The 26143-nt window shown below is 49.1% G+C and overlaps 1 protein-coding gene across 1 annotated transcript in view; it reads left to right on the top strand.

Moving 5' to 3' along the window:
• The first annotated feature begins 4781 nt into the window (after window positions 1–4781).
• Window positions 4782–26143, top strand: part of CDS1 (CDP-diacylglycerol synthase 1) — a 63076-nt gene continuing 41714 nt past the window's right edge. Inside the window, exons 1-2 of the mRNA XM_056111273.1 lie at window positions 4782–4925; window positions 24298–24425. Coding sequence (XP_055967248.1) covers window positions 4812–4925; window positions 24298–24425 — 242 coding nt within the window. The 5' untranslated portion in view covers window positions 4782–4811. The remainder of the gene's footprint in view (window positions 4926–24297; window positions 24426–26143) is intronic.

Genomic DNA, 26143 nt, shown 5'->3' with positions numbered 1-26143 from the left:
CCTACCTTTGACACACGATCTGATCTGATAGAAGGCAGCAGAGAAAGACAGGTCAAGTGACAAAACTATAATGTGGGCGCCCAAGTGACGGGACATTTGGCCACTGAGGATGATTTCTTTTCCCCCTGGCAGGCTGGGGACATTCTAGCCAGGCGCCTTGGAGCCTGCGATGTCAAAACTTGCTCAGATTTCCACACAAGAGGGGATTGATACCCAAGAATAGCTGAGATCAGCACCAGGAGGATTACTCCATAACTTAGAGGCCAGCCGGGTATCCTAGAGGAAAGGGCAGTTCAGATAGAGAAGGGAGCACCAAATAAAGGGTGTTTGGAGGATCCTCCCAGGAGGGGAGATGCATGTCGAAAGTAGACTATGGACTGAACATGTTTGCCACTCAATGCAGACCACAACACCCAAAAGGAGAGAGAGAACACAGGGGATTGCCCTGCCACAGAGGCAGGGGGGGATGGGGGGTGGGGGTGGGGGGATATTATCCATGGTGGTGGAAAATGAGCACTGGTGGAGGGATGGGTATCTGATCATTGTGTAATCGAAACCCAAGCACAAAAAATTGTAAATCTACAACTGTAGCACAGCGGGTAGGGCGTTCGCCTTACAAGCGGCCAACATGGCCGACCCGAGTTCGATTCCTCCGCCCCTCTCGGAGAGCCCGGCAAGCTACCGAGAGTATTCGATATGCCAGACACAGTAACAACAAAGTCTCCAATGGAGACGTTACTGGGCCCGCTTGAGCAAATCGACGATCAACGGGAGGGCCTTTACCTTACCTTACCTTACAACTGTAATAAAAAAAAAAAGAAAGAAACAAAGAGGGGATTGATTATCAGTCCGGACGCATTCTGAGGGGACTCAGGGAGACAGTGATAGCTGGTTTCTCTGACTCAGATTCTCATTGCTGTAAGCAAGTCCTCTCCATCTTCAGAAAGAGGTTTTACAACAGTAAACTAAGAAATGAGGGCCATAGAAATAATAATGTTAATACTTTCCCTTACCGCTCCCCCCAGCCAATCACTAGAATTACACGGTATTCCAATAGCACGAAGGATAAGCATGGCCACTCAGAAACCAGGAAAGAATTGGTGAGTGTCTCCTGTGTGCTGGGGATTTATAGGAGACATCCTTTAGAAGATAAAACTTCAGTAGAACTAAAAGATGCGGCCTTTTCACTTGTGTCACCAAACACAAGTCCCGGAATGAAGGAAAAGGAAAGAATAAAAAAAAAAAAGGAAAAAAATAGTAGGAAAGTCTGAGGAGATTAAGTAAGGTTAGCTATGGATAGCTAACTCATATTTTTGTTTTGTTTGTTTTGTGTCATATCTGGTGGTACTCGGAGATTGCTCGGGATCTTTGCTTAGGGGTCACTACTGGTGGGGCTCGGGGGATCACGTGTGGTACTCGGGATCGGAACAGAGTCAGCCTGCAGCCAAGGCAGTAGCCTCAGTCACTGTATTATCTTTCTGATCCCGATTAACTCATAATAAGTAAAATGTGCAAATTATGAGACAGGTAGTGGTGAAGGAATGTGCAGGGAATGGTTAGGTGCGTGTCTAATAGATACATGACCTGGATTCCATTCCCAGAACCATAAGGTCTCCCGAACATCACCGGATGCAGCCTGGGAAACCCCAGCACCCCCAGTGTGTCCTGGGGACCTGAGCTCAGCACTGCGCGTCTGAGTAGCATCAGATCTTCAGGCCCCGTGCTGAACCGACAGCCTGGTGGGACCCCCAGACTATGTAAGCACCACTTGGAAACTCCCCAGATTTACCAGTTATTACTAGAACCCCTTAGTACTCCTTCAAACCATACTCTAAGACATATTAAAATCAGTCTCTCCTTCGTAAAGTGGGTACGGCCATCCCAGGTCCAATTCCTGGTACTGTGTATGATCTCCCGAGCTCCTTCAGGAGTGATCCCTGAGTGCAGAGCATGGAGTAAGTCCCGAACATTGCTGGACACACACACCCCTGGCCCCAAAAGCAATTTCCTTATCACAGGAAGTCAAAAATGAGGACAAGTGAGTACCTACCTAAGTGTAATCTGAACCTCTCTAGTAAAGAACCACAAATGCTCTCTCTGTTCCTGGCTGTTTGACACCTTGGCCTTTCATCCAGTTCTTCACAGGCCTCTTCAGCTAACATGTGGACTGTTCAAGGAGTGTCTTGTGTAGATGAACCAATTGTGGAACCATTCGCCCAGCCACAAAGACAGACATGGAGGAGACAGAAAGGGCACAGGAAATCTCGGATTCTAAGGAAGCTGATGGTGTAAAAACCAATCTTTTGGCAGTCCCTGCAGCAAGCCCAGTGTCCCAGGTCGGGGACACTGCTTTCTATCACTTGTCCCTCCTGCCTCTCACTCACCAGCTTTTCTCTCCCTGAAGCAAAGGCAGAAAAAAAAAAATCAGGGACTGGAACAATAGCACCTCTGGTAGTGCGTTTGTCTTGCATGTGTCTGACCCGGGTTCCATTCCCAGCATCCCATATGGTCCCCTGAGCATTACCAGGAGTGATTCCTGAGTGCAGAGCCAGGAGCAACCCCTGAGCATTGCCGGGTGTCACCCCCCCCCCCCAAAAAAAAAACAAAAAACAAAGGTGCTATTGGACTGATTCAGGAATATTCTTCAGCCTTCTCCTGCCTGTGTCCCTCCTTTCACCGATTTCCTTCTAGTGGCTCCCTGTCTTGCTGGTTGGCCCCCTGTCTCCTGCTGTGGTCCTCCCATTTACACAACTTTCACTTGGGGGTCCACAGGGCTGAGAAACCCTGGAGTCAGGGAAAGGAGCAGGAGGGAGTCATCAGGCATCTGCTCTGCTCAGACCCTTATCTTGATGCATAGGGACCAAGAAGGACCGGATGCGGCAGAATCCCGTGTGAGGCACAGGACCACCGCGGAGGACCACCGCGGACAACTACTCTTGGTCCGTTTTTTAGCTGGGGGCACTGGGGCACAATGACTGATGGAAGGCAGTACCTTAGTAGTACCTTAGTGGGGGCTGAGAGGCAGCAACGCACTCATGCTCGCCGAGGTCAGAACGGCGCGATGGTGCATGCTTATGGTCATTTCTGCATTCGAGCGAGGGATCCAGAGCCAATGCTGCCGTCAGGAGCCTTTTCAACCCTCTGCCCTTGACAACCAGGCAGTTTCCAGTCGGGTCCTCCAAGGGAACGCAAAGCTGGTCAAGCTAGTCCCCCACTCTCATCACACGGTGGCAATCAATCACCCCGTCTTGCCTCCTTGCATAGATTTTGTTCTTACTCCCTAAGATATTGATTGGTTTTATTTTTCTTTAATTTTTTTTCCCCTCTACTTTGAAAATGTGGCGGTGACCCAAATAGCATCCGCAGCTTCCAAGAAGTGTTCCGTGCGAAGTGAGCCGCGCTCTGACGCTCTGCATTGCACCGCCTCCTCCTTGGGACGTTTTTTTGCTTTAGGTTGCTCTGGCTATGGCATTCGCGGAACGCCGGGCAAGTGCAGGCCGTGACCTTGGGACCTTCAGTCCCGTCGTCCCGTCCGCGTCCTCTCGGTCCCCGCCCCCACTTTTTCTCTGTTAGCTCGTCCAGACCAGGTGGTGGACACGCGTCAACAAAACTAAGCGCTTTCTCCTAACAGGATTTGGAACGGGAATTAACGCCTGCAGCTCCCGGGCTCTTCCCGCTGCCGTGCGGCCGGCGCTGCAGCTCGGGCCGGTGCAAGACCCGGCGCGATGCACGACCGGCCCGAGCTCCAGGCGGGCTGGGCACGGGGACTGGGCACCGGGGCTGGGCACCGGGGCGGGCTGGGCACGGCGCTGGCCCGCGCGAGGCAGCCGCCCGCCCTCCCTGCATTCCGGGCCGTGACAGCGGCTTCGACCGCCGCCAAGTGCACAACGAGTCCTTCCTGCCCGACAAGTTTCTGCCGCGGGACGCCGCGGAGTCTCCCACGCGCCCCGGAGCGTCCAGCCGCGGCGCCGGGCCCGGGGAAAGGGCGGCTCCGGCTGTGTGTGCGTGCGTGTGTGCGTGTGCGTGTGCGTGTGTGTGCGCGCGCGCGTGTGTGTGTGCATTTGTGTGTATGCGCGCCCGCGCGCGTGTGTGTGTGTGCGCGCGTGCGAGTGTGTATGTGCGCGCGCGCGCGTGTATGTGTAAGTCTGTGCGTGTACGCGCTCCTGCCTGCGGGGCGGGGCCGGCCTGTGACGTCACGGGGGCGGGGCCCGCGGAGCCGCACTGCAGCGCGAGGGGCGTGGCGAGGGGGCGTGGCGAGGGCGGGGGCTCCGGGCTCGCGGTGCAGCGCGAGGGGCGGGGCAGGGGCGTGTCTGGGGCGTGGCCTCGGCCCCGTGGCGCAGCGCGAGGGCCGAGTGGGGGGCGGGGCGGGGGCGGGGCGGGGGCGGGGTCGGCGGCGCGTGACCGGGCGCGGGGCGCGAGGTGTGCGGCAGGCGGGGCGGGGCGGGGCGGGGCGGCGACCCGGCGACTCGGGAGGCGGGGCGGCGGGGCGGAGGGGGCGGAGGGGCGCCCCGCGCTGCGCCCCCGCCACTCGCGCCGCCTCCTACCTGGGCCTGTGCGTGGAGCCGCGCACCTGGCAACGGGCGGCCCGCGCCCCCTCCGCCCCGCCGCGCCCGCCCGCCCGGCTCCCGGCGCGCTGCAGGCGGCCTCGAGCGCCCGCTCGTTGATGCCGTTTTGGGGGTGACCCGGCGGGCGGCGCCGGTGCCCGACGGGGAGTGCGCGGCCGGCGGGGCGCCGGGACCCCGCGCGCAGCTCGGTTTTTTTTTTGGGGGGGTGGGTGGGTGGGTTTTGGGGGCTCCGCGCGGGAGCGGGACATGCTGGAGCTGCGGCACCGCGGAGGCTGCCCCGGGCCCGGGGGACCCCCCGCTCCGCCCCGCGAGGGCGAGGCGGCGGGCGGCGACCACGAAACCGAGAGCACCAGCGACAAAGTAAGTAAGCGGGGGTCGGGGGGCGTGGGGTCGGGGGTCCTGCCCGCGCCCGGCCGCTCCCCGGGACCCGGCCCGGTCGCGCCCGCGTCTCCCACGGCCGCCGCCGTAGCTCTGCGCCCCGCGATCGGCCCCACGCAGCCGCCAACTTAGCTCCGGCCCGAACTTAAGACGGGGGACCCCCACCCCCGCGCCCGCCGCCCCGCCCACTGGACCCCGGCCCCGGGCGTCCACCCGGCGTGGAGGTGATGCGGGTCCGAGACTGTCCCCCACGTGACACGCCGGAGCGACCTAGCCCGCCGCGCACCCGCATCGTTCATCTCCGGAGGACTTATTATTATTTTTATTTTATTTTCCCTCCGTATCTTACGTTGAAGAAGAGAAAAGTAGATGCAGCCCACCGCTCTGCTTAGATCAGTGTTCGTGCTTTTGGTGGGAGCAGCGGTGGAAATAGAAAAATTGAAGGGGGGAAAAAAATAATACCCCAAACCTAAACAACTTTACACGCAGTTGCTAACCTTTAGGACTGGACGGTTTAAGGTAGTAGGTCAGAGACGAGATTGCTTTACAGCCCAGGTTTATAAAAGTTTATTGTAGGTGATTGAGGCGCTTAGGTTATTCCTGGAAGTTTTGGTTTGGTGGTTTCTTTTTTTTCCTTCTTCTTTCTTTTCTTTCTTTCTTTCTTTTTTTTTTTTTTTTTTTTTTTGTTGTTGTAGCTGATAATCGCTGTTTGCATGACGAAGTATCGTGGATTATTGCCCAAGGTCAAGTCAGGGGCCTTTGGAACGAGAACCTGTTTCCTGATTCCCTTTCTTTGGGTTGTGGAGTCTGCCTGACACTTACTTGATTTACCAAGGGTTCCGCCTAAAACTGGATGTGAATGGACTTGATTTAATCGGTTACAAGGCACTGGTTTCACTGGTTTAAACAAATAGCACAGAATATCATGCCATGACTTTTTATTCTTATTCTTGGTTTGGGGGTCACACCTGGCAGGCCTGGGGGGCTTGAACCTGGGTCAGCTGCGTGCCAGCAAGTGCCCTGCCTGCTGTACTGTATCTCTCTGGCCCAGGAAATGATCCTTTTAACTGATCTTAGCACTGAAACTTTAGAAGCAATAGAATGAAATATCTGGGGGGATGATGGTGGTGAGGAACATGATTAGCACGTGGAACAAAGCGGAGTCTGTGATAAAAACATATGTGTCAGGAAGTACATGAAGTATAACAGTTCCTAGCGTCTGAAGACTGAGATTACGCAGCTAGAAACGGTGGGCTGAGAATAGTCATAAAAACTGCCTTGGAAACTAGACCGAAAATAGAATTAATTAGGTTGGGATTTGTTTTGTTTTAGCAGTGGTATAGTCTGGAATTAAGGAAATAACGTCTCCAAGTTGGCTTCCTTAACTCAAAGGAGCTAACAAGCTTTTAATAGGAGAAAATATGTCCAGGAAGCCATGTATAACCCAACTTTTGAATTAATTTAGTTTCTGAACATCTGAGTATGTTTGAAATGCAAAGTACTGCCCGTGGTTTGGTTTGACTTGCTCTCTGTGACTGGGTTACCTCACTGATTGTTTATTAACACTGTGCCATTGTTTGTCACGAATACATAGCTCGCTCGCTGGCTTTTGTTTTCTGAGAGTAAGCCTGGTGACAGGTGAAGTGTTCTGTTCGCATTTCTTAGAGAAGGTTGAGGTCTTTCAAACTGGGTGCAAAATATTGCTCTGCCTCTTCGAGTTACCACAAAGAGATCTTACAGATCTTGTAAGACATTGAGGCGTATCCTCTGCGTGTCCTTATCAGACTGTATATGTGAGTGTACCTGGATTTCCAGGTCAGGGGCTATTTTAAACCAGTTTGGAAGCCGGGGACTGCAGACTATTTGGTCCATTTAAGTTCTTTCAGTGCTTTTTTTTTTTTTTTCTGTTTCAAGTTGCATAAAGGCAACCCTTTGGGGGAATTAATGTGAGGCATGGAGGAAGTGTATTATATTCTGCTGTTTATGGTACACTGCCGTGCCATTTTGTAGTTCTTTTTACAGTGGTGGTGTTTAACGTGGCATTCTCCTTGTTTGGGGCCTGAAGATTTATACTGTGTGTGAAAAGTGTTCCACTAGGAGGACTTAGCGGGTGGACAGGTGTTGGGGAAGGACATTTATAAACACAGGGCTTGTGGGACTCTCCTGAGACTGTGTTCTAGGCACTGGGAATAGAGATTGGCTGGAGAGGCCAGGCCCCTGAGCGTTGTACCATAGTCCGATGGGTAAACCTGGCATGCGGCCCACCCGAGTTCCATCTCCGGCACTGCATATGGTCCCCTGAGCCCAGCTAGGAGTGATCCTTGAGTGCAGAGCCAGGAGTAAGCCCCGAGCACAGCCCAGTGTGGGTCTAAACCCAAACAGGACCCTAAACGGTTCCTTTGGATGGGGTGAGGTGAGTCTGGGGAAGGGGCTAGCAGAGAAGCCGCAGGTTTGGTTCTACAGAGACCCTGGCAGCAGTCGGTGAAGGCGTCTGAGGAGGGACAGAGGTGCTACCACGTAGAAATCAGAGCACAGCTAGTCGCTGCCACTGCAGAGGATGAGGGGCCCAGAGTGAGCCTAGTGGGGGTGGGGAGCAGTGTGAGAAAGGGCCGGTCGTTCAGAAAACGCCCGTGGGACCAAGCTGGAGAAATCAGAGGAAGAGCAAAGAGGGGCCCACTGGGAGGCACATTTCAACCCAACTTTGGGTCAAGGGGAAAGCAAAAATCGCCAGATGCTGGGTAAACTGGATGTGTTAGTTTCCAGAAGAGAGAGGTGGGTGGACCTAGGGGTGATGGGCGGCTCAGGGCTGGAGACGTCAGTTTCGAAGGAGCAGAGGGAGTGCTTGACCCAAACCTGTAGCTGTAGCTGTCCTCCCGTTGTTCATCGATTTGCTCAAGCGGGCCCAGTAACGTCTCCATTGTGAGACTTCTTGTCACTGTGTTTGGCATATCGAATACGTCACGGGGAGCTTGCCAGCCTTTGCCATGCAGGCGAGATACTCTTGGTAGCTTACGGGGCTCTCCAAGAGGGGCGGAGGAATCGAACCTGGGTCAGCCATGCCGGCCGCGTGCAAGGCAAATGCCCTACCCGCTATGCTATAGGTCCAGCTCTAGTGGTGCTCAAAGGCTGCTCGTGGCTCCCAGCTCAGGGGTTGCCCCAGCAGTGCTCAGGGGTCACTGTGCCGGGGGTCAGGTGAGGTTGGTTGCACCCTATACCAATGCCCTGACCCTGTGCGCGCGCTCTCTCTCTCTCTCTCTCTCTCTCTCTCTCTCTCTCTCTCTCTCTCTCTCTCTCTCTCTCTCTCTCTCTCTCCAGACAACACATTTGTTATTTACAGAATGTTCAATTCGGGGTGGCTCGGGTTGGGGGTTTGCGCTCCACCCTGCTCAGGAGTGTTCAGGACGGACCTCTTGCCACTCTGGGGACGACCAGTGTGAGCCAAGGATCGAGCATCCTGGCATCGGCTTCACGTCAAGCCTCACTCCCTTTTCCCTTTGGCCTCGGAGGTGTCTGGCTGGCCTGAAAAGGGAAGATAACACAACAAGGAGCTTGGGAAGATGTTCACACTTAGAACAAAGATGAAATTGTGTGGAAAGAGCCCAGAAAAGGCTGGATTGCAGGGAAGTGGAAGCCTGGCGGGACGAGCAGAGACGTGGGCGGCAAGGGTCAGATTGGGCTTCAGGAGGAGTGGCACATGGGTAGGAAGGGTCAGTCAATCCCAAGCAGGATTGATTGAGGAGCATTTGGGGGTGGTTGCTGTCACTAGGACAGGCTTTGGGGGCAGGTTCTTAGGAAACCTGTTGGTGCTACTACTACCTTCTTGAGGAGTTGATGTGTCTCTCAGGAGTCTGGGAGAAAAACGTGAAGTTATGCTAAAGATGACAGTTGGATTATGGATGGTGTCGTTTCCGCCTGGGTCCCAGGCTGTGTAGGAACAAGGGAGGACGTTTTCCAGCTCTTTAGAATGTGCAGAGACGGGGGAAATCCTCAGTGGCCGAGGCCACATGTTTGGCATGTTCCAGGACCTGAGTTCAAACCCCGGCTCTGCATTCAGTCTCCCCTTCCCCCTCCTTCCCTTCTGCCCCTCCCCTTCCCCCTCCAACTACAGCTTTGGCCCTTTGAATTGACTGGCCATAGGGTCCCTTTTTTTTTTTTGCTTTTTGGGTCACACCTGGTGGTGCACAGGGGTGGCAGTGCTCAGGGGACCATATGGGATGCTGGGAATCGAACCCGGGTCGGCCGCGTGCAAGGCAAGCGCCCTACCCGCTGTGCTATCTCTCCAGCCCCCCATAGGGTCCTTTTGAGCATTGCTTGAGCGGCCCCTTAAATAAATAATAAATAATAAAGGCCCTCCCGTTGATCATCGATTTGCTCGAGCGGGCCCAGTAACGTCTCCATTGGAGATTTTGTTGTTACTGTGTTTGGCATGAGCTGGAGAAACTGCACAATGGTGAAGCACCAGCCTTGCATGCAGCCATCCTTGGTTTATCCTTGGCAGAGCACAGACCCCCTGAGCACAGAGCCAGGCTAGCCCCCGGCACTCCAGGTATTCAGAAATCCCCAGGTATTCTGAAATTCCTGAAGTTGTCCATGTGACTAATGAGCTTGACTTTAAGCTGTTTTGACGTTAAACTTTTTTTTTTTAATGTTTTGGGAAGTTTTATCGTAAATTGTTACCAACTCTCTCCAGCTTTGAATGCATGTACGCAGTGGACTTTTTTTTTTTAATTTAAGGCAGACAGAATTTTGTCACATATGTAGTGGAGGAAAGTGGGACAACTTAAAGTAACTGTCTAGCAAATTATCTTGTAAAGAAAACGTGTGGCATATGCGTACATTATATGACTATTCTCTTGGGTTTTAGTTTTGGGGCCACACCCCGTGGTATTCAGGGCTCACCCTGGCCCTGCACTCAGGAATCACCCCTGACGGTGCTCACAGGACCATATGTGGTGGCAGAGATCAGACCCAGGTTGACCCCATGGAGGGCAAATGCCTTTTCCACTAAATTATCTTTCTGGCTACACTCAGTGGTGCTCAGGGCTTGCTTTTTGTGGGGCTTTGGCGAGCATATGTGGGGTCCAGACTCAAACCTGGGTTGGTCACATACAAGGCAAGCTCCTACCCTCTGTCAGGTCCCCTGAGTATTCTTCATATAGGTGTTTTCACATGCTTCTTCATGGATGGCACAGTTAAATATAAACCGAGGTTTTTGTGTGTTTTGTTTTCCTTTAACTGTTCTGTACTTGGTCCCCAAAAATACAGGTCTCAATCCATTTTTTTAAAAAATAGGTCATTTAAGAATTTACATATATGGGGGCTGGAGCAATAGTACAGCGGGTAGGGTGTTTGCCTTGCACACAGCCAACTGGGGTTTGATCCCCAGCATCCCATATGATCTCCTAACATCCTCCAGGAGTAATTCTTGAGTGAAGCCCAGGAGTAACCCCTGAGCACCACCCGTTGTGACCCAAAAAAGAAAAAAAATTGCATACATTCTTTTCGTTTTGTTTTCTTGCAGGGTCCCACCCAGTGATGGTTGGACTCTGTGCTCAGGGTTCACTCCTGGTAGCGCTCAGAGCTATTTGCTCCACAGCTAATTGTAGAATATGCGAATGTCTTGGATTAAGGACTAGACCTACAGGGATGAAGAGAATGTGTTCATGTAAAATAACTTCTTTATTTTTTTGTGCAAATAGTGTGCAAAATACACTTCTATACAGTGTTAGAGATTCTTAACAATCACCTACTAAGGGAAGTAGCCGTAGTCCCCACCCTGGAGAAAACTGAGGTTTTCAAACCTAAAAGTCTTTCCTCTGGTCACACAGTCTTCAGAGGGGGGGTTTCTCCTAAGTCTTCGACAAGAAGAAGACTTATACTAAAAAAAAAAAAAATTGTAAAGGAAAAATTCCTGTGTGACTCTGAATCATTCTAAAGTGAAAATCTTTACTGAATATTTTACTGCTACCGATGTGTGTGATTTTCGAAGGAATTTAGTCTTCTTGAATCTGGCTAGAGCCTTTAAAAAAATTGTTTATTGTATAAAGTTGTTCACGATGATTTGTTCTGTTCAATATTCCTATGCCAGTCCCACCACCGTTGCTGCTTTTGACTTGGTGCCCCCGCTGGTGATGGCTTCTCCCAGGACAGTGCTCCTGGTGGTGCTTGTGGGACCGTGTGGTGCTGGGGATCCCACGCGGGATGCTCACATACGAAGTGTGTCCCCCGTACCTCGCGCTGTCTCCCTGGCCCCTGACCTGCTAGGAACTTTTGACTCAAGACCCGTAAGTCACTTGATCCTAGGCACTCGGATTTAAGTCTGGCAAAAAAGTACTTTCATTTATGATGGCTTAGGAAGAGAAGTGAGTCATTTTTATTCTGTGCCTGTTTACCCTTTCCTTCCTTCCAGGGGGAGATGTTTTAGGACCCTCTAGGTGTGAATGATGTCACGTCTGGACGTGAGGCCAGGAGGGGGAGCGACTCATTTCTCCAACATCCCATCGCATGGTGCCCCCTCCCGAGGTCCAGCCGCCTTATCTTCCTGGCTGTTCACTTACTCCCTCATCCACCGGGAGAGGTCCAAGTTTATTGTGCATGGCAGGTCACTGAGTGTTCGTTTGCTGAGGACATCAAACTTGGAAGTTTCCAAAATATAAGATTGGAATGTGCTGGAGGGCACCGGGCCCCAGTCGGCTGGGTTGGGTGAAGAGTGATAGCTGGAAATAATGGTCATTCGGGAAGTGCTATTGCCTTTCTTGTTTGCAAGGCCCATGTTTGCCAGGACAAATGCGGCGATAGAAGGGCTTTACGTAAGGCTGATAAAGCATGTCTGGCCGGCCTAGGTGGGACCAAGCACTGTGTCCGTGGGGATGGGGCTCTTTGCCACTGGCCTATGCCAGGCAGGTTATTTGAAAACAGTCCAGTTGTCCTGTCCGTCCCGAGCTTGACATTGCACCGTGATGGGCGAACATCGCCATTGCTAGAGGACATCGCCGCACGTGTCTCTTTCAGGGTTTTCGTTGTCGTTTTCTTTCCACCCATCTGCTGTGGTATATACACAGAGTGCTTTTGGCTTGAGGTTTCGAATGCGCACGGGACACCATTCATACCGAGGTCAGCATCGATTACTCTGCGAGTGGGTGGCAGGCGTTTGTACTCCGATAATGGATGTGAAATCTATACAAAAGGCTCGTGCTGCAAGGAACACGAAGACCTCCAGCTCTAGGCAGGAACATCAACTTGATGTTCTATTCAGCACTCTTCTTCTTTTGATAGCATTACTTGTTTGCACGCCCAACTGTATTTTGATTAGCTCTGATTTCCCCGAGCCCTTCACTGGAGAACTGTTTAATAAGATAGAACTGTTAAAAGGCTTGTGCAGTGATTAGCATCCTGCAGTTAAACAACCGAAATACCGCTGAATTCGCTTTTTCCTACCAAATAGGTTTTATGAAGATACTTTGTAGGTAAATCACTAGAAAACAAGTTGCAACTGGGGCCATGACAGTAGAGCCGGGAGAGTGTTTGCCTTGCAGGTCGCCAACCAGGTTCCATCCCCGGCATCCCATCTGGTCCCCTGAGCACCACCAGGAGTAATTCCTGGATGCAGAGCCAGGAGTAACCTCTGAGCATCTCTGGGTGTGACCCAAAAAGAAAAAAAAAACATAAACAACAAAAACAAAAAAAAAAACGAAAAAAACAAGTTGCAGCTTTCCTGATCCGTTTTCACTTCCTCCGTCTTTCATTGTTGTTTTTTGGGGGGACATACCTGGTATTACCCCTGGGCTCTCACCTGCTCTCTCCTCCGGGCTCACTCCTGGCATAGCTCCCACAGCTCTGTGGTGCTGAGTATTAAACTCCGTCCCACTCTGTGCTGATGATGTGCTTAGCCCACTGAGTTATCTCATAAACACACTCTCCTGTGGGATCATAGTATCCTTGTCACAGCTCTGGGATGGGTGTTGGGAGCCGGTAGATGCATGTGGTGGCCACACCCAGAGGTGCCCAGAGACTGCTTCCTACTGGGTGGGGGGGGTGTCACTCCTGGGGGTCCCGTGAACATGGCTGGCCTGTGTGCGTCGCATGTGCTACAGCTGGTTGAGTTATCATTCAGGCTGCCCCGTTTGTCATATCTTGAAAATTAATGCAAATTTCCTTTCCTGTTTTGGGCTCTGCCCTGGCAGTGCTTGGCGCGCTGGGGGCCAGGCGTTGCTGGGGGTTGAATCCCGTCTATAAAGCTCGTGGCTCCAGCCCTTTGAGCTGTCTCCCCGTGCCCCGGCAAGTAATTTCCTTATCGGCAAATAATTCATGCACGGAATGTGCCGATCTTTTTCCCCCCGAAGTGCTTATTCGAAATCGCTCTCTCCGTTCCCATGTACCCAGATGGGAATCCAAACGTATCCACCCAGTGTAGACCGTATCCAGGGAGACAGGCTGAAAGTCATTCTTAGCTTGTAGATTTGATTTTTGTCTGCACGTGGGAGCAAAAGCTGAAAGTATTTTCTTTGAGCCCTGAAAAAGTGAGATCTCTTTGGCAAGCCCAGTGTCAGCGTAACCTGTGTGAAATATAAATGTGTGATCCTAGCGTTGTTTCATATTTGAATAAAATTCCGTTTTCTAAGTTTTTTAATTATCCCATGGATTTTTTGTTTGTTTGTTTGTTTTGCTTTTTTGCACTTAGAGTTCTTATTTCCAATTTCGAATTCAGCTCTCGCATTCACAAAACTCTCAAGACACGGTAAGATTTTGGTGTGTAATACAGAAGGGCGAGGCCCTGGGGGAAAGATGAGAATGAACCAGACTCTTAGGGAAGACTGAGAGCAGGTTGCGCGGAAGAAGCCTTGCCCAGAGAGGGTTTTATTACCGTGGGTGGCCTTTTCGGGTTGGTGAGAAGCGGTGAGGCGGATGGGCAGCGCAGAGGTAGAGCATTTGCCCTGCCTGCATTTCATCCCGACACACACACACACACACACACACACACAGGAAAGGGAAAAGGAAGATGTGGAGAGCGGCGTGGCCGGCGGGGGCAGACCCCCTGAGGGGCTTCAGGGTTGGAGTGAGGAGAGGCTGAGGCTGGCAGGCCTGGCCAGGCCGAGGGAGGGCTGCACTGCCGGGCAACAGGAAACCCAGGTGTGGGTCCCGCCGCGTCTGGCACAGACAGGTTGCACAAACTGAATTCTCGCCTAGAATTTCAGGGAAAGGAGAGTCACCCGCTGTATTTCGAGCAGAGGAGGAATAAGCCTGTCGTGATGTTTCTGGGCCGTGCGTGGGTCCGTCTCTCCTTTAGGGAGGGATTTGCGGATTTAGTCTCTCCCCCCCTCCCACCCACAGCTTCAGACCCTAGCTTTATCAGTTAGAGTTGCGTATGTGTGGACACCGATTCTTGCTGAGCCTACATTTTGTTTTTTAATCAATAGACGGAGGTTATTTTCTTATCTGTGGTAAGGTGAGGATAAAATTAATTGTGTCTGCAGTGTGCTTTTGCTTTCGATTTCTGGGCCATGTCCAGACTCCCTTGTGCAGGGCACTTGCCTTCCATGCAGTTGACCTGAGTTTGATCTGTGGGTTCCCATAGGGCCCCCGGAGCACCACCAGGAATGATTCTTGAGGTTAGAACCTGGAGGAAGCCCTGAGCACCGCAGGGGTGTGGCCCCCAAACAAACAATTGAAAAATCAAAATTTTGGGGGTGCATTTTTTTTTTTTGCTTTTTGGGTCACACCCAGCGATGCTCAGGGGTTACTCCTGGCTCTGTGTTCAGGAATTACTCCTGGCCGTGCTTGGGGGACCAAATGGGATGCAAGGGATCGAACCCAGGTTGGCCGCATGCAAAGCAAACGCCCTACCCGCTGTGCTATTGCTCCGGCCCCGGGGTGCATTTTCACTCTCGGATATAGGTTTATGGGTCCTAGAGAAACAATTGTACCTTCTTCGAACCTCGTTCGCCCTGTATCTTTTCATTATAGTTTTTTATTTGGAAAAGAGTGGTTCTACTACTACTCTTCTGTGGGCAGGAGTCCTCATTCTACACGTGTGCGGCAGAGGCCCAAGACTGCTGAGGTGTTGGCTGGAAAGAGGGAACAGAGCGTAAGGCGCTGGTTTCACTTGCCGCTGACCAGGGTTTGATCCCAGGCATCGTGTATGGTCCCCTGAGAACCACCGGGATGGGGGTAATCCCAGCAGGACGCACTCACTCCCTGCCTTCCAATGAAAGAGTTCAGCTGGCAGGAACACATGAGTACTTCTCAATTTCATCTTCAATGTCAGCATGAATCTTCACACTCATTCAGCATGTTTTTATGTCATGGCAACCACACCAGCCAGTGCGTCCGACCCGCTGCTGGCCTCAGGGGATTCGAGAATAGACCCACACATGGTGTTTCCTCTCTTCCCAGAGCTTCTGGGCTCCTGGAAGCACAGACACGCAAGCGAATAGTTTTCAGTATCTGCTGATAAGTGGAGTTAGAGAACTTGCGGACACACAATTTGAAGAGCCGCTAATGGGGGCTTGGCGGTGGGGGGGGGGGGTTGGTCTGGGTTCAGGGATAATGTTTCCACCGGCAGTGACACGGGAGCCCAGCGCAGGGGGTGAGGGAGTATCTGTCGGGAATGGGCACGTTAGCATGTGAGCTGGTGTGTGGGAAGCCCGGACAGTGTTCGCTTTGTGCCCAGAACAGACACTGTGGCGCAGGAGAGAGTCGCACTGTGGGAAGCTAGGGGTGTGGCTTGTTATTGGGGTGTGGAGAGCAGGGTTCCATGGGGGGAGGAGGAGGGGGAGTGGGGACTCGAGAAAAGGAGTTTGAAAAAAAAGCAACACGGAGTTTGAGTAGTTGGACTTCATCCTGGTGGATTCAGGCAGGGATTGATAAGACGGGCTTTAGAGTCCAGAAAGATCCCTCGGGCTGTGCCAGGGGAAATGAATCAGACAGGACTAGACCGGGGAGAGAAACTGGAGTGCTCTGAGAGGGGCCGGGGCCCAGCCAGGAGGGGAGGGTGGGCCAGGGTGAGAGAGGAGGGTCGGATGGAAGGCTCGGAAGTCACTCTGGGTTGGCTCAAGAACTTTTGCAGGCTTAGGGCCAGAGTGATAGTATAGCGGGGAGGTCATTTGCCTTGCTTGCGACCAACCCGGGTTCGATTCCCAGTATCCCATATGGTCCCCCGAGAACCGCCAGGAGTGATTTCCTGAGTGCAGAGCCAGGAGTAACCCCTGTGCATCGCCGGGTGTGACCCAAAAAGGAAAAAAAAAAAACCGAACTTGCAAGCATTCCACCAGTAGCCATTTCTGATATGACCAGTCACCGTGAACGGTTTTAGGTCATGTCTTCTTTTTCGGAGTCTGATATGCAGACAAGGCAGCAGTCTGGGTGTAGCAGAGACGGAGGGCTGTTGACTCTTGTTGACCATCAGGTGATGCTCCCAGGTCACTTTGCGTGTTGGGAGCGAGAGCGCCAGGGCGTGGGGAGTGATCAGTGTTCTAGTGGAGACTGTGGCCATGGAAGATCAACTTCGGGTGTGGGGTTCGGAAGAAGCCCCCGATTTGATTTTCTGAAGCGTTTGAAACACCATCAGGGGCATGCATGGGATCTAGGGACTCTGATCCATCTCTTGTGTTTCTCCCCCTTGGTGTCCTGGTGTCAATCGCATCCTTTCCCCCCTGGTAGTGACTTAACAGGATCCTCTTACCAAGTCCAGAAAAACAAGGATTCCCTACTACTAATTTCAGAGTGGTTGAGCCACATTGCTCCAGAAAGTCACGACTTAGAATTTCCCTTTCTTCTTTTGTTATTCGGATGAAATAGGAGAAATCTAGTTAAACGTTAAGCCTGTTGATTGCTTCTCCAAGGCAGGGCTGCAGAACATTTCGCCTGCAGGCCTAGACGGCTCAGCCTAGTCTGGCTGAGTCTGGCGCTGCTCACTGACCCTGGGCTTCTCCCCCGTGTTGGGTAGCCTACAGGTGTTTTAACTATGCCGTGGCAGAAGAGAGCTTCTCGCCCCCGCACTAAGGCATTGTACCATTCGCGATTATGAAGATGGGCTATCTAGAAATGCGATGGAATGCCAGGTCACAACAAGGACTGAAGAAATCGTGCAGGTTGCCGCTGCCTAGTTAGGGCTGGGAGATAGCAGGCTGAGTGAAGGAAGCCAGGAGAGAGGCAGACACAGGATGATCTCACTCATCTGTGGCATTGAGAGAGGAGATGGATTGCAGTAGAAGGGGGGGGACCCAGATCACCCTTCGCCCCAGTGTGTAGGGAGCAGAAGGCAAAAAAAAAAAATATCCAGGGAAGAAGAGAACAAGAGTAATGGGTGAGCAGGCACCAGGGCTTCAGTTGTACTGAAGGTATGGGGAAGGAGTACGGTCGTATATCTAAACACAGACTCAACAACGCTGAAGACATGAGATCTAAGCTGTGACCACTGGAACTCTGGAAGGTGCCTGTCAAGTGGACGGGGCGGGGGGTTGGGGTGGGAGCACTGGTAGAGGGAAGATGACATTGGTGGTGTTGAAATACTGTATGCCTAAAACTCAACTTTCAATAACTTTGTAAACCACAGTTCTTTTATTAAAAATTTTTTAAAATAAGGTATATAAAAATTTTTTAAATTAATTATTTATTTATTGGTAGGGTCACACCCGGTGTTGCACAGGGCTTACTCCTGGCTCACTCACTCAGGAATTACCCCTGGGGATGCTCAGGGGACCATATGGGATGCTGGGAATCAACCCCAGTCGGGGGCTTGCAGGGCAAACGCCCTGCCCGCTATGCTATGGCTCCAGCCCCTATAAGTTTTTTTTTTAAAAGCTACTATTCATAACATAAAAATAAAAGCTGGACTTGTTTCTTGATCATGTTGTAGCACATTGTTACTGTTACTGCCAGCCTAGTTCTAAAGTGCCTTGTGGAAAGTGTTACTGTTTCAAGAGCGGCCTAGCAGCAGTCACCTGGCATCCCTGATTATCCCCCTCCCCCCAATAACCCTGCCTGAAAATAAATAAATAAGAATTTTTATTTTTGAAGTTTCATTGTTTAGGAGAGTGTTGTTTAGATTTCACTCTGAATTCTTTTTATAAATGGGGAAGGCAAAGATTGGGATTCTGTGGTATTCGTGCTTTACCCTTTGACCTGCTTTACGGTGTGAAATGGATAAATTTGAAATGATGGTTGAAGTGGAATCAGTACTTATAATTCCTGATTCCTAGCCTATTGCTTTTTCTGCAAGAGGGTGATATTGCATATGCAGTAACTTCCATTAGTCACTGCCATGGACACCCCCCCCCCCCCATACTATGGAGTAAAGTAGGGTAGGGACGGAAAAGGAACAGAGGGGAGGGTTAAGTGGGGGTAAGGGAAGGGTGAAAAAGAAAAAAAGAAAGGAAGGAAGAAAAAGAAGGGGGCCCAGGAGTGTGCGGGTGTATGCTATCTCATGCTTCTTTTTTTTTTTTGGCTTTTTTGTTTAATCACTGTGAGAATAGACCCTTACAGACATCTACTATTCATAACAAGCAAGGCAAAATAAATGATCTAGCATCTGCCTGTGGGCAGGCTTGAGTGGTGGTGGGAAACTTCGAAATAATGGTGGTGGGAAGGTGTCATGATGGTGGGGTTGGTGTTGAAATATTGAATGGGATCAATTATTGTGAACAACTTTATGAAAAGAAAATTTAAAAATTTTCTTAAAAAAGGAAAAGGAGGGGGAAAAGGAAGGAAGGAAGGAAGGAAGGAAGGAAGGAAGGAAGGACGGAAGGAAGGAAGGAAGGAAGGACGGAAGGAAGGAAGGAAGGAAGGAAGGAAGGAAGGAAGGAAGAGAAGAAGGGAAAGGGCAGAGAGAGGGGATGAGGAAGGGAGAGGCTTAGGGTCCCAGTGTTCCGGATCAAAGAGCTATTGGCATGGCTGATGCTTCATTGGCCAGTGTCTCTCCCTAATTGGCGTAGGTTGAGCTGACGCCCAGTGTTAGTAGGAATTCAACATACTTGTTTCAGTTGTCATTTGGTATAACGACACATTTGTTTCATATTGTTAAATAAGCAGTAAACAGAAGTTTATTGCTTTATGAATAGACTTAAAGCTCTCCCAAGGCTGTTTTTTTTTTAATTAAAATTTGTGCCATAAAACTCCTGAATAGACAAAGGAATTCTAAGACAAAAGAAGTTGGAGCATTTACCAACCTTGAATTATTCTCCAAAACTGTAAGAACCCAAGCTGTGTGGTACTGGAATGAAAGACCCATAGACCAATGGAACAGAACTGAGTTCTGAGATAAACCCTCAGATTCACAGCAGTTAATCTGAACCGAGGAGCCAGATACCTGAAGAGGAACAAGGAAACTCTGTTGAGCAAACGGGGTTGAGAAGACTGGATTGCCACTTGGGAAAAACATGAAACCATTTTCTCCTACCACTCGTGAAATTCAATGCAGAATGAATGAAGGATCTCGAGGTTAGAACAGAATCCATAAAATACATTGAGGGAAACATAGGCAGAACTCTGCAGGAAATGGCTGTCAGGGGTGTCTCCAACAGGCAGATCACAAAAGCAAAGACAACAGAAGCAAAAATAAATGTGACTACATCAAATTTAAAAATATTTTCCTCAGCCGAAAATAAACAGAAACCCTATGGAATGGGAGAAAATATTTGCACGCTGTAAATCAGATAGATGACTAATAACCAAGATTTATGAAGCACTCACAAAGTTGAACCACAACGAGAATCCAACAGCCCCATCAAAAAGTAGAATAGATGAACAGACACTTCCCCCCAAGAAATCATGCAGGTGGCTAGGAGGCATAGGGAAAAAATGGTCATCGTTACTTAATTATTAGGAAAATGCAAATCAAAACAAGGCTATAACCCGTATCAGTGATGATTCCATATATGGAGAAGTCTAGAAGTAATAGGGATTGGTGGGGATGTGGTGAGAAAGGAAACGAGAAGAGAAAGAAAAATTTACTGTTGAAGGGAATGCCCGCTGGTTCGGTCTCTGTGGAGAGCAGCATGGATATTTCTCAGAAAAGTAAGAGTTGGTCTCCCATATGACCCAGCAATACCATTTCTTGGCATCTGCCTCTTCAAAGACGAAAACATTAATTTGAAAGGATATATACACACCTATGATCATTTCAACACTAGTACGATAGCCAAGATATAGAAACAACCCAAATAAATTGAAGGATACTTTGGGACATTGGTGGAGCAATGTAGGCACTTTGGTGATAGGTGTAATATTGGAATGATGGGTATATAAAAGTACCATTTTAATATTATAAATAATAGAATCCCAAGTTAAATTTTTTTCCTAATAAGATATGCTATTGTACAACCAAGGGTCAACCAAAAAGTAAAGAGAGAAATTCTTTTTTTTTTAATTACTTTTTAAAATTTTTATTAGTGAAACACCATGAGGTACAGTTGTAGACTTACAAATTTTTGTGCTTGGGTTTCAGTTATACAATGATCAAGTACCCATCCCTCCACCAGTGCCCATTCTCCACCACCACTGATCCCAGTATCCCTCCCACCCTCCGTTTCCCCATCCCACCCTGCCTCTGTGGCAGGGCATTCCCTTTTGTTCTCTCTCTCCTTTTGGGTGCTGTGGTTTGCAAAAGAGGCTTTGAGTGGCAATCATGTTCAGTCTATATCTATTCTCAGCATGCTTCTCCCATCCTGGGAGGATCCTCCCAACACCCTTTATTTGGTGCTCCCTTCTCTATCTGAGCTGCCTTTTCCCCTAACGTGCACGGCTGGCCTCCAGGCCATGGAGTAAACCTCCTGGTACTTATCTCGGCTACTCTTGGGTGTTAGTCTCCTATTTTGTTACTTTATATTCTCCAGATGAATGCAATCTTTCTATGTCTGTCCCTCTCTTTTTATCAGTCCCTCTGATACTTTCCATGTAGTACCACTTGTATACAAATTTCATGAATTTCATCTTTTCTAACAGCTACATAGTACTCCATTGTGTAGAAGTACCAAAGTTTTTTTAACCAGTCATCTGTTAAAGAGAGAAATTCTTTAAAATATAAATGAATGAATTCAACTAACATGGATCTGTAATGTACCAAAGCTTAAGGGCTACGGCAAAAGCACTTTCAAGAGGTAAGAGTGATACATAGAACATCCTGACTTTAGAACATGCCACGCTTTCTTCACCACGGCAGCTCTGAGGGCGCTGGGTTGAGTTTCCCTCCCCACCCCAGCAGAACCCCGGCATCCGAAAACTTCCAGAACCCAACCACACAGCCATGCTCAAGGCCACTCTCGATAGGGTTGGTTGAGCCTCACCTATGAGGGAACCTGCAGAAAAACCCAGGTATAAGGGACCTGTGACTGCCATCTCCAAGCTCGCTCAAAACAGGACTGGGCCTCCTCCCCCCCCCCCCAGACCCCCAGTTTTCCAGTAGCTTGGCAGTCACACCCACAAACTTTCCCGGCGCCATGTAATCTCATCAACGGCCAAGGTCCAGAGACTATGAGATAGAGCTCCCACGTGAGAGCAACACAGAATGTCCTGGAGTGCACGGCTGCAAGTGCAGCCACACGACCTCTTATAGTCTAGTCCAGTGGTGGACCAAGAGTAGCACTTATTTGTTTGGGTTTCATATACATGCTTGTAGTCTCTTATACAAGGGCTTCAATGGCTCCAGGATGAAATACAACAATCTTCACACACTTTCCTCTTTTGGTGGTGGGAAGGTGCAACAGGATGGTGGGATTCGTGTTTGAATATTATCAGTAATGAACTATTGCGAACAACTTTATAAAGACAAAATTAAATTTAAAAAAGAGTGATCAAGAACCGGGCAATCTCCAGCAATCTAACTTCATACCCAAAAGAACTTGAAGAAGAAGAACAAGTGAAAGTCAAAGTTAGTAGAAGTAAGGGAAAAGCAAAAATTGTTGACATGAAATAAAAAAATATCAATACAATGAAAAAATTATTAAAAACTAAAATTGGCAAATTTTCAGCTGAACACACAAAAACCGAAAGGGAATATTATACAAAATAAGCAACTAAAGAGGAAACATTACAAAAATTAGCAGTACTCCTATATTATTAAAAGAAAAAAGAAGGAAAAAAAAGAGAAAACATTGCAACTTGTATTACAAAAATGCAGAGGACCATGAGAGATTACCATTAAAATCATATATAAATTGAGCAACTGAGAATAAGTAAACAAGTTCTTAGAAATGTACTGTCTTCCAAAATTTAATTATAATTAGAAATTCTAAATAATAGTATAAAGATGTATCAGTGATCATAAAGTTTCCAGCAAGCAAAAATCTTGGACCAGGTGACATCACTGGTAGCACTGTAGCACTGTCCTCCCATTGTTCATCGATTTGCTCAAGCGGGCCCAGTAATGTCTCCATTGTGAGACTTGTTCCTGTGTTTGGCATATCAAATACGTCATGGGTAGCTTGCCAGGCTTTGCCATGTGGGCGAGATACTCTGGGTAGCTTGCCGGGCTCTCCGAGAGGGGCGAAGGAATTGAACCCGGGTCCGCCGAGTGCAAGGCAAACGCCCTATCCGCTATGCTATCGCTCCAGCCCTCATGACATCAAAAAGATTAAAAATACTTAAAATTAAATTGAACGATGGGAGTGATCAATACACATTGATAAGTGTAAGATATTCATGAAAGAAGTCACAATCCAGTGGAGAGATGGTGTATGCTCACAGAAGAAACAGTATTGCTAACTGCCTCTACTATCCAGGTTCGAGTCTGTACTACCATAGATTTGGTGTGCTCTCCTGTCAAAATCCCAATGGCAGTTTTCCATAGAAGTAGAACGGATAATGTGAATACCTATATGGTATCACAAAGACCCCGACTAACTGAAGCAATCTTGAGAAAGAACAAAACGGAGGCATCATGGTTCCCTAGTTCAAGCTAGCCTACAGAGTATGGCAATCAACTATGGTTTGAGCATAAAAACAGACTAACATCAGTCTAACATCAAAAAACCCAGAAACAAACCATTGTGTATATTGTCAATTTCCGTAAAGAAGGTGAGAATATACCAAGAGGACACAACAGTCTCTGCATAAACTGTAATGGGAAAACCGAATAGTCACATGCAAGAGAATGAAAGTTACCCACCACATTCTGCCATACACAAAAGTTAACTTGAGGGGCTGGAGCGATCGTGTGGTAGGAAAGGCATTTGCCTTGGCACAGCTGACCCTGGTTCAATCCCCAGCACCCCATGTGGTCCCCTGAACCCTGTCAGGAGTGACTCCTGAGTGCAGAGCCAGGGGGAAGCCCTGAGCACTGCCGGGTGTGGCCTCCACAAACAAAACAACAAAATACAGTTACTCGCTAAGCAAACAGTTTCACTTTTTGGTGTTTACCGAGAAGAGAGTAAATATTTGTTTTGACAGCCGTATGCAGCCTTGCTCTCAGGGGCTCTGCCAGCTCATTGCTCTGACCGTCGGTCCCCGTGTTGCCACGGGGAGTGACAGGGATCCCGTCCAGGGCCCCAGCGTGCAAAGGATGTGTCCAGCCCTTTGAGAGATCTCTTTGCCCTAAGAACTCAATTTGGTTCATGTTTAAAGCATGGATGCCCGGGTTCTTTGCCTCCTGATAGATATTAACCAAGGTTACAGCAACACTTAAGTAAAAAAGAGCTGGTGTGTGTGTGTGTGTGTGTGTGTGTGTGTGTGTGTGTGTGTGTGTGTGTTTGGGCACCATATCCAGTAGGGCTCAAGGCTTACTCCTGGCTCTGTGCTGACGTGTCGTTCCTCTTGGTGCTCGGGGGACCATATGTAGAAGCAGGGTTGGCTCTGCAAGGTGAGGGAGAGTGTCTTAATCTCTGTACGCTCTCTCCGACCTCTGTTCTTGTTGATACAGATCGTGCCCAAATGAAACAAAGGATTGTGCATAATTGATCAGAGTCTGAAGGAAGTTTGCATCTTGTTTTCTCACTCAAGTCGTTTCATAATAAACATTTGATTCTTCAGCAGCCCCCTTCCTCCCTAGCCTGGATGTTGAGGAATCAGGTGTTGAGTCTGTGCCTCCCACCCGAGAATCATGTTCTCCAGCCTGCAGAGAACGCCTCTGTCTGCCCCAAATCTCTGGTTCCTGTGGCTAATTTCTGACTTAAATAATACAGGAGTGGCTCGTGTCCTTTTGTGTAAATTAATTCCTGAAACAGTCGTAGGTTTTAGCACAGACAAAGAACCACTAATAAGGAAGTATTACAGTAGTTTGATATTTAAGATAAATTAATAGTGTGTTCTTTGTTTCAAGTTATGCAACAGATCGGACACACAGAGCAAGAGTGAAGTGCGTTTGGCACGCACTTGCTTTATTTTCTGCTTTGCAAAAGTAATTTTCTTCTCCTTTTAATGCTAGGAAACAGACATTGATGACCGATATGGGGATTTGGATTCCAGAACAGACTCTGATATTCCAGAAATCCCACCCTCCGCGGATAGAACGCCGGAGATCCTCAAGAAGGCTCTGTCTGGCTTATCTTCAAGGTACGTTTGGACGAAGGTGAATATAGATGGTCGCAGAGATAAGCTGGGATGAAAGCCTTTCCCACCCATGTAGGGACCATTTAACTTGTGTAAGTTTCGGAGCTGTGAAAGAAGAGACATGCTTTTTGTTGCTGTTTTGCGTTGGCATGAAGCTAAGGGTTTGAGGTACGTTCGTCTAAGACTCTAAATCTCTGACGTCTGAGAAAACCGAGTCTGCGAGGTTAACTAGTAAAGGTTCCAGAGCTAGTTAAGATGCATACTTGGGATTCCCTCCCCAGGCTGTCAGATGGCTGAAGCCAGTCATCCATTCCCCGCTCCATTGCCTTTTCTGATATCAGAACATCTAATAAAGAAAATGCCGTGGTCGCTGATCCCTATTATTCAAATGCCAGGCAGAAATAGGTAACTTTTCTTTTGATGCCATTTTTGTGCAAGGCCTCCTTGCCCAAGGCCTCACGACCCTTTTCCATTTCATGTTTGCTATACTTCGGAATACTTAGTCACTGAATTTCAGCTAATTTTACCTTCTCCTCCGTGGTATGCTTTCACAACATAAATCACGGAATTTATACTAGCGGCCCAACTCTCCCGAATCTTGACTGAATTTCTGAAAAGACACTTCTTGCCAAGGCGCTGAAATTCACAGACGCACCAGTCTGCCTGGCTGAAAACTCTGGGGGGATGTCCTTGGGCTGCCCTTGGGAGGGTCACTGGCCTGGTCCCACATCCAGACCCCACCACTAAGGCCATGCTAAAGGCTCACCTTCTCCGCTTTATTCATACTCCCCACAGAGACACCGAACTATGAAAAATTTCAGGTGCCCAGGCTGATAACTCAGGGGTCTTCTCAGAGTGGGGGCAGGCAGCCTGCCCTCATCCCCGAACTTCTAGAAGCCCTGGAAGCCCCCCCTCCTGCAGACACCTCCATGTCCACTCCCTGGCCCAGCCCACGAGTCCTGAAGTCTCTGGACAGCTCCTAGTTGGTCAATCCTGACATCCCAGCAGGAGCACGCCAGGTCGGATGGGAAAGGAACAGGAGGCCAGCTCAAGCCAGCATACGAGGAGAATGAAATAGAGGGTGCAGTTATCAGCAGAGCTTGGTAAATACTTAGATAAGGGCTTAACAAACCCGCAGTGAAATAGAACAATTTTCACATTAAAAGAATAGATTTTAACTTAATCAGTTTTGATATTGGAGCTTTGCTATCTATCTAAGCCCAGCTCTAGAATTTTGTCAACAGTTGTGGCTTTTGTCAACATTTAAAAAAATCAACTATAGACCAAACATGATTGCCACTCAGTGCCTCTTTTGCAAACCACAACACCCAAAAGGAGAGAGAGAACAAAAGGGAATGCCCTGCCACAGAGGCAGTGTGGGATGGGGGGTGTGGGGGGGATGGGGGGGAGGGAGGGATACTGGGATCCATGGCGGTGGAAAATGGGCACTGGTGGAGGGATAGGTATTTGATCATTGCATAATTGAAACCCAAGCACAAAAATTTGTAAGTCTACAACTGTACCTCATGGTGTTTCACTAATAAAATTTTTTTAAAAAATCAAGTACAAAAAAAAAATCAAGTAAACAAAAAATTCCAGTAGCAAAATAAATGTAAAATTTTATGCAGTTTTGTATGTGTAGCTATAAATATTGGTATAATGTAGTATTTATCCCACTTCCATGACTGACAGGAGTTATTTTGCACTGCATTTCATAGACA

This window comes from Sorex fumeus, unplaced genomic scaffold (genome assembly GCF_029834395.1).
Source record: "Sorex fumeus unplaced genomic scaffold, SorFum_2.1 ptg000013l, whole genome shotgun sequence".
NCBI lineage: Eukaryota > Metazoa > Chordata > Mammalia > Eulipotyphla > Soricidae > Sorex > Sorex fumeus.
Note: the sequence above shows the minus strand (reverse complement) of the source record. Positions and strands in the feature narration are given on the sequence as shown.